The 8735-nt window shown below is 39.9% G+C and overlaps 1 protein-coding gene across 1 annotated transcript; it reads left to right on the top strand.

Moving 5' to 3' along the window:
• Positions 1-1176: 1176 nt before the first annotated feature.
• Positions 1177-8315, top strand: zgc:55558 (GTPase KRas). The gene is made up of 5 exons (XM_060892078.1): positions 1177-1511; positions 2101-2212; positions 5375-5553; positions 5891-6050; positions 7417-8315. The coding sequence occupies exons 2-5, from the start codon at positions 2102-2104 to the stop codon at positions 7528-7530; spliced, it is 564 nt and encodes a 187-aa protein (XP_060748061.1). The 5' UTR covers positions 1177-1511; position 2101; the 3' UTR covers positions 7531-8315.
• Positions 8316-8735: the final 420 nt, after the last annotated feature.

Here is an 8735-nt window from a genome sequence, read left to right as displayed (position 1 = left end):
TCAGGAACACTGTTACATGCCTGACCCTGTTCTCTGACCCCATCTCCATTACAGGCTGGGATATGTGAAAAAATTATGTCGTTGTGTTGTAATATACAGAATGTGTAACAAGTAAAGGCTTCTTCTATCAGGACATAAACAGGAAACCAGAGAAAACCTACACAGAGTCAGGAAGAATGTGCTATGTGGGATGTGCTAGCTCAGTGGTTAAGGTGTTCGACTACTGATCGGAAGGTCATTGGTTCGAATCCCAGGACCACCAAGTTGGCACTGGGCCCTTAACCCTCAACAAAAGAACCTTGAGGCCCTTAACCCTCAATTGCTCTGGTGTATAAACTGAAATAGACAATGTAAGTCACTCTGGATATGAGTGTCTGCTAAATGCTGTAAATGTAAATGTAAATGTAAGAACATGTGAAACTCAACAAAGACTGGAACCCGAGCTCAGGATTCAACTATGGAGCCTGAAGCTGTGTATTGTACACCTATAACACATGGTAACTTCTTGTAAAAGTTGAGGGCTGTTAGTTGAAGTGGATTCTCACCTTGATATTGCAAAAATGATGGAAAACGATATGACAAAATCGGAAATCGATACAGAAAACAATCCGTATTCACAAAGGCGTTCAATTCGATTTCTAATTTCTTTTTAAAACAATATGATAACATACACCGGTGTTCAAAAAAAAAGTTTTATTGTTAAAATATATTTGCAAGAAACAATTCTTACACCACATGCAGCCCTTTAACTGTAATCTTTTAATTACTAGTAATACAGATTATATTAGATTAGATTAAATTAGATTAGATTAGATTAGATTAGATATTCAGAAACAAATGCTAAACCTGATGTTGAATTAAAATGTAAAAATGATATTTAATATAAACTTTTATAACTTCGTGTGCTACAGTCTTCATGGGCACAGTCATGATGACTTCAGCAGTCAGGGCACTCGTCATGTCTTTTTTTTTTTTTTTAACATAACACTCTATTGAACTCTATTGAACTCTATTGGGTGACTCTATTCTACTGACGCCAGAATATAAGGAAAGATAAGTCGCCCTTTAATTGGCTACGCTTTGTTTCCTTACTACCTTTCAACCAATAGGTTATCAGTGTGTAACCAATAACGTGTTTCTATTGGCTGGTTGTGGTTGTAGTCCCGCCCCTCCTCGCCCACAATGAAATAGGGAGAGTCTTGGCCAAGAAGAGCTAAATGTATGAAGATTTATTTAGGATTTTACATTCGAATTTTTAAAACGAAGCCGCAATAAATTACTATCGTATTGAAATACGGATAGTTTTTATTCTCTACGCTGGTCGGGAATTTATTTATTTATTATTACTTTTTTATTTTAGAGCGAATAGAAATTTGTTAACGTAAATAGTTTACTGTCGTTAAAGCGACCGTAATGCGGCTGAGCGACTAATCCCTGCTTTTCATTTAAACTAATTGGCGTCTACACGTTTATTTTAGAGAACGAAGGGTTAAACTTACACGTTTTCCAAGGTAAAAACAATTTTTATTAATAATATAATCGTTCGGTGTGTTTTTATACTATTTCCTGGTTTTTTGAAGGTGTTCGTGTAGTTGAAATGTTTTGGGGTGAAAAAGCTAACCTGATTAGCCTGTTAGCTAACGGTAAATAAATTACAGGTTTGATTATTTTTTTAACTTTTGACAGTCATGAATTTCCAATATGATGTTCTAACAGTTCGTATTAAACGACTTATTTTCATTTAAAATGTTTTTTGTCACTGACTTATACCATGGCACTCAATTTTTATGAATCTCAAATGACTTCCTGCTCCCTATCTAGGGGCCCTACTGAGGTGCCCTACTTAGGGAAACTCCTTTACGGTTCTGACGTCACACCACTATATGTCTTATAGGAAGCCATTTTGTATGCATAGATACAGCTAGACAAATTTTTATTTTTTTTATGACTGTTAGGTAGAATGTTTCTCTGTTTTCAGAAAGAAATCTGTGGTTATTGTTTGTTTATTTATTTATATATATATTTGTTTACTTCACAAATAATTATTTATTTTCTTTCAAAATGTGACACTATTTCTTTATTTCTTTTTCCCCCCTGTAGAATGACTGAGTACAAGTTGGTGGTGGTTGGAGCAGGAGGTGTTGGGAAAAGTGCACTTACTATCCAGCTCATTCAGAACCACTTCGTGGACGAATATGACCCGACCATCGAGGTACATTTGATCAAGAGAGTCGAGTCAAGAAGCTTTTATTGTCATTACAACCATATATAGCTGTTACAGTACACAGTGAAATGAGACAACGTTTCTCCAGGATCATGGTGCTACTTAAAACAAGGACAGAGCTATAAGGACTTAGTAAGTTAGTCCTAGATACATAAAGTGCAACTGTGCAACCTGGTGCAAACAGTGCAGGACGAGGCGGCAAAGGCAGTGCAGGACGAGGCGGTAAAGGCAGTGCAGGACGAGGCGGTAAAGGCAGTGCAGGACGAGGCGGTAAAGGCAGTGCAGGACGAGGCGGTAAAGGCAGTGCAGGACGAGGCGGTAAAGGCAGTGCAGGACGAGGCGGTAAAGGCAGTGCAGGACGAGGCGGTAAAGGCAGTGCAGGACGAGGCGGTAAAGGCAGTGCAGGACGAGGCGGTAAAGGCAGTGCAGGACGAGGCGGTAAAGGCAGTGCAGGACGAGGCGGTAAAGGCAGTGCAGGACAAGGCGGGGCAAACAGAAAATTACAAGACATTACACAAAAGACAATAAACAGAAATGGCACTGACCAGTGTATATACTGTTTGTTCAACAATATTGCGTTTGCAGAAATACTGGAATGAACACAGTATTATAGCAGCAGTTACATGAGATACTGTGAAGTATTGTGCAAAACAGCAAACGACTGAAATGAGACAGCATGTGCAAAGAGCAAAAAAAAACTGTGCAAAAACAGCATGTAAACAGATTGATGGATATATATTGGAAGTGTATATATTTGGTGTAGGTCTGTGCAGTCCATACAGTTGTTGTGCGTGTTGTGCTCAGTACAGTTCAGTTCAGTTATTAAGGAGTCTGATGGCTTGTGGAAAGCGGCACTTTCAAACATGTCAGGGTGAAACAGCATCTTGTTTTCAAACCCACACAATTCTACATAAAGTAGCCCAAAATGAAACTTGTGCCAAAAGTTCAAATATTAATTAAAAGAAGTAGCACAACATATTAAATTCAATTCAAATTTATTTCTATATTTCTTTTTACAGTTGACATCGTCTCAAAGCAGCTTTACAGAACATAAACATAGAACAAAAGGTTAATATAAAGAATAATATAAAGATTAATAGAATACAAAATCCAAGATTAATATCAGATCTATTTAAATGTTTGTATTTATCACCAATGAGCAAGTCTGAGGTGACTCAGTTGACTGTGGGGATTAAAAACTCCCTTAAATGGTAAAGGAAGGAACCTTGAGAGGAATCAGACTCAAAGGGGAACCTCATCCTCATCTGGGTGACACCGGAGGGTGTGATTTTATAAATATACAGTCTGATAAATTGTATAGATTGTATTGATGAGAAGGTTGTTGTCCTCAAAGACCACATGGAGTTGGCGTCTCCTCTTTAGTATAGCAGAGTCTAACTGGAGCTGGTAGATCTCTAGATGTCTCAGGATCCTCACAGAGTCAGCCTCATCTCAGTGGAGGTCCAAAATCTTCATGGCTCGGAAGACAATCGGAGCTGGTACAATTTCTGGATGCCACGGGATGGGTAGAAAGAGAGAAGCAGTGGAGAGGGATTAACGTAGCTGCTGGTTAATATAATGCGATCTGCAAGCCTGATGCAAATTTCCCAGGCTAATGTTAAATAAAACTGACCTCCCCATCTGAGCGGGAAACCACCCAGTCTGGCAGTGATGGCCCTGAGTCATAGCGAGCACCTTTCTGACTATTGTTCCAAAAACCTTAACGGAGGAGGATGATTGGTTCAGCCTTGGGGTGAATTATGTCAACTCAGTTTTCAAGATAGATTCAAACACATCGTATTATTTCATATTTAATTAAGTGTTTTGATTCCAGCTGAATAACCTGCAGCAATCATGTTCCCACACAGATGGGATGAAACCCGTGATTGGTTCGATTGACACGTTAAACTCGTTCCAACACCTCCAAATTAGTTTATCTCAGGGGTTTTATTCATTTATTTTACGAATACTTATTAAGAATATCTTTCTAACTGTTCTACTGTTTTGTAATGTTACATGGGGATTCGATGAAGTGCGCATGCTATTTAAGTCATAATCACTAATAAAAAAGGACCAATTTGTCCATCCGTCCGGTGGCTCTGTAGAACAAAGAAGGCAGGTGAAAATAATCTGCTGACGCATACTGATTGTGGATTATAATATGGAAACGGTGATTGAGAATTTATACGGTCACTGTATTAAATTTATGCAGTTATCCAGTCAACCAATCAGGCGACGGGAACACAGTGGTTTAAATCATGCCGACAGGGGTCAAGAGCTTCAGGCAATCAAACACACGAATTATCAGAATTGGGAAAAGCGTGAAATCTATGACTCGGAGAGCTATGGATGTAGGAACTCAGATAATCACTCTTTATTTTAATGCTCCGTTGGTGAGCAGAAAAGCATTTCAGCATGGACTACAACAGCCAGCAGAAGACCACGTGCGGTTCCACTCCTGTCGACTTGTCCAGTCTGGGTGAATCGATCCTCAGATTCTTGTCATGTCATGCCAAGTGATTGGCTGATTAGATTGCATGAAATGAGGATTTCTTTTTTTTTTGGTGCTTCTAATTCTGGGATTATTACACATGACCTAATGCACCTAGACATATCCTGTGAGCTAATCAGGCTGGTGACGCTAAGCAGAAAGTGGTTGTTATGGTCTATTTTGATCACTCGCAGGCCGGAAACGTCTTCTCTATATACACACAGACCTGGATACGCATCCTCTCAACTTTGTAGTTCACTACACGATTACATAACAGCGTGTTCAGGCAAATAGGGCAGTGGATTTGCATGATGACATTTTAGATTTGCATACTTCTGCCACCTCTATGCTCTGGTGAAAAGCTGTAGAAATATACAATAGGTCAGTAGAGATAATGCAGCTGGTGTGGATTAAGCTGTGGTTCAATGAATGTGTTGAAAATTGGCCTTTTTTTATTTTAGAATGTAGTCTTGGGATTTTAACATTCCCTGTGGTGTTATTTCCTGTACACTTACAACTTTACACCATAACCCACTCATTCAGCCATGCTGCGTTAGAGTAATGGCTTAAAATCTCCACTTGCCAACAATAAGCTCCTGACTGAGATCGTTTTTATGGACCCCACTCTCAGCCGCTCCTCTCTCATCTCTTCCGTATAGGATTCGTACAGGAAGCAGGTGGTGATCGATGGCGAGACGTGTCTCCTGGACATCCTCGATACCGCAGGTCAGGAGGAGTACAGCGCCATGAGGGATCAGTACATGAGGACCGGCGAGGGCTTCCTCTGCGTGTTTGCCATCAATAATATAAAGTCTTTCGAGGACGTGCATCTCTACAGGTATCGTTTTCAGTTTGAATGCAAAAACCTGCACGGACTTCCCCTTCACGTAAACGGAAAGCGTCTTACGTATTTTATCAACATAGATTCTTCTCGTTTAAGAGAGTTTATTGATCAGAGTTTTTTAATGCTTTGAGCTATCAAAGCCTAATTAAGCTGTAATTAAACTAGCTCAAAAATGGGTCATAACTCCAACTCGGCATATTTCTTACAATGTTTCACAACTTCGTGTTTTCTGAGAAGTAAAGATGATGAGTAAGGACTTTGTTTCTGCAGTTTATTAAATGTTTCACTTTGCACACTCTGCCTTTATCCAGCCCCTGTTTTCTGTGTGTAGGGAGCAGATAAACCGGGTGAAGGACAGCGACAATGTTCCGATGGTGTTGGTTGGGAATAAATGTGACCTTGGCTCCCGCTCAGTGGAGACCCGTCAAGCGCAAGAGTTGGCTCGGGGCTACGGCATCCCGTTCGTCGAGACGTCCGCCAAAACACGACAGGTGTGTAAATGCCACTTAAATGCACATACGGATGAAAGACACGATAAACTTGTACTACAAATTAGTAACGGTTTCCTAATAGTAGAGGTTCAAAAAACTCCTCAGTTCTGATCTTTTGAGTGCCAAGTAGAGGCTCCAAATTGAAACCCGAACCCTGCCCGTACTTCTGAAAGGATTCTCACAACAAATGACTTTATTCAGTGTACAGTATTAAAGGATTGCATGAAAGTCAGTAAACACACACAAGAACAGTTGGTTATGAATTTTGGCTATGAACCTCTTCAAAACAGAGCTACTCCCAAACACAGTCAGACTTATGAATTGTGAAGGAAAAGAACTGCACTGCATGTTTGTTTCAGTCCTGTACATGTGTGTAAGTGCTGAGTACTGGTTGCTGTCTTGCTCGTTATTTACAGCGAGCTGCATCCTGTCTGTTTCACGTCAGCACTTTGTCAGACCGTAGCGGTGATGATGGTTGCAGCGTGTCGTAACCTGGCCGACTGACTGTGCAGCGCGAACTTCATGCAAATTTAATATTTCACTGTATCACGTTTAGCTGGTCAAACGAGATTATGTGCATTTCATGTCTCATGATACTTGCTGCGAGCAAGAAGTGACACCACTTTCTCTGCTAAAGAACAGCATTATTGCACAATTTAATATCCTGTGTGCAGGGCAAAAAAAAAAAAACAGGTTGCTATTATGGAATTGGGCGTATGGTTTCTTCTCCTCTTGTCACGTCTTAAGGAAGTCTCATATCAAATGAGTAATTATGATGTCTCCTTTCTGACTTTTCTGAATGGTTTGATAAGGATGGTAATGATCTCTGCAATTTGACCTTCCTAATCACCAACCAGATATTTATATAAATGCACTCTTTCTAATACCTTGTTGTTTCCAAAGTAACAACATCTATTCGTCTGCTAGGGTTAGGGTTAGGGATACGAATCCCTATCTCCAAATATAATGTAGTTGATGATTTAACACTGTTAACTGACTCTCTCTCTCTCTCTCTCTCTCTCTCTCTCTCTCTCTCTCTCTCTCTCTCTCTCTCTCTCTCTCTCTCTCTCTCTCTCTCTCTCTCTCTCTCTCTCTCTCTCTCTCTCTCTCTCTCTCTCTCTCTCTCTCTCTCTATATATATATATATATATATATATATATATATATATATATATATATATATATATCTATATCTCTCTATCTCTCTGTCTCTCTCTCTCTCTATATATATATATATATATCTCTCTCTCTCTCTATATATATATATATCTCTCTCTCTCTCTCTCTATATATATATATATATATATATATATATATATCTCTCTCTCTCTCTATCTCTCTCTATCTCTCTCTATCTCCCCTGCAGGGTGTGGAGGAGGCTTTCTACTCTCTGGTCCGGGAGATCAGGAGATACAAGGAGACGAACCGCAGCAATAAGAAGAGCAAGAAACACCCACAGAGACGTTGCACACTTTTATAGCAATACTCCTGCCCACTCTTGCACTACATTCCTGGAATAGCACTGCGCACACACACACACACACACACACACCTGCACACTCTGCTGTAGCATTTTAACCCTTCTCTTGGAACCACTCTAGGGCAAGGTCCCCAAACAGGAAGGACAGAAACAGTGCCATGGCTGCTATATGCTGTTCTTTTTTTTTTTTTTTTTTTAAATGCAGAGCGTCCTACTTGGGGATTTACATGTTAGAATCCTTCATCAGTTATTCCAAAATGCTTTGTGTCATTCGACTCTTTTGGATAACTTTATCCTGCCTCATGCTCCGATTACGACCACTTTTATTTTTTTTTTTATTGGACTTTTTGTAGCATTTATTTACTCCAAAATCTTAACTTGCATAACAGCATAACCCTCAGTACAAGTGTTTAATGTTCCCAAACCAATCTAGTGCACCCTGTAACCACTATGAATTTGGGTTTGAAAGGTTGCTATTCAGTGACCAATCTCTCTCCCGCTTTATAACCCTGTACCAGCACCACGATGGGGGTTCAAGTTCAAGCTGCTGAAATCTGCCGTCTCTGCCTCGTTCCTGGCTCCTCTACACTTCGAGCAAGGCTAGAGAGATGATTGTATTGTATTCCTCATTATAAAGGAGGAAATGATGCAGGATACATTTATTTTTAATCAGGCCCACGTTGGGGTCTGAACACCTCTGATACATTCCTGTTGTCATAGCGATGAGAAAGTCTTAGGAGTTTAATGGAGTTTTTATTAATTAAAAAAAAAGATTTTGGCTAAAACCCGAGTCCTTTGTTTCTGTACTTGTGTGTGTTGACTCAATGCAATACAAAGTTACTGTTGATTATTTTATAACAGCACAGGACTGGCACTTTGTTCTGTTTTTTTTTTTACCCATCCAGAGATTGTGCAAGCTTCAGTTGTGTTCTGCTTCATGAAGATTTCAGACATTCAAGGAGAAGACGCTAACTCCGCATGGTCTCTGAAGACAACAACCTCTTAATCGATACGCAGTTGTCTGACTTTATCTGACTGTAGAAAGGACGTTATTCATAATCAGACACTCCGGTGTTTATACCAGTTTATCATCACACCTTCCAGTGTCACCCAAATGAGGATGAGGTTCACTTTTGTGTCTGTTTCCTCTCAAGGTTTCTTCCTCTTCCGTCACTTGCTTGTTTCCCCCATTTGGCTCCTACTTC

The sequence above is a fragment of the Tachysurus vachellii genome, chromosome 18, assembly GCF_030014155.1.
Source record: "Tachysurus vachellii isolate PV-2020 chromosome 18, HZAU_Pvac_v1, whole genome shotgun sequence".
Taxonomy (NCBI): Eukaryota; Metazoa; Chordata; class Actinopteri; order Siluriformes; family Bagridae; genus Tachysurus; species Tachysurus vachellii.
The sequence above is the reverse complement of the archived record's forward strand: the minus strand, read 5'-3'. Positions and strand labels throughout refer to the sequence as shown.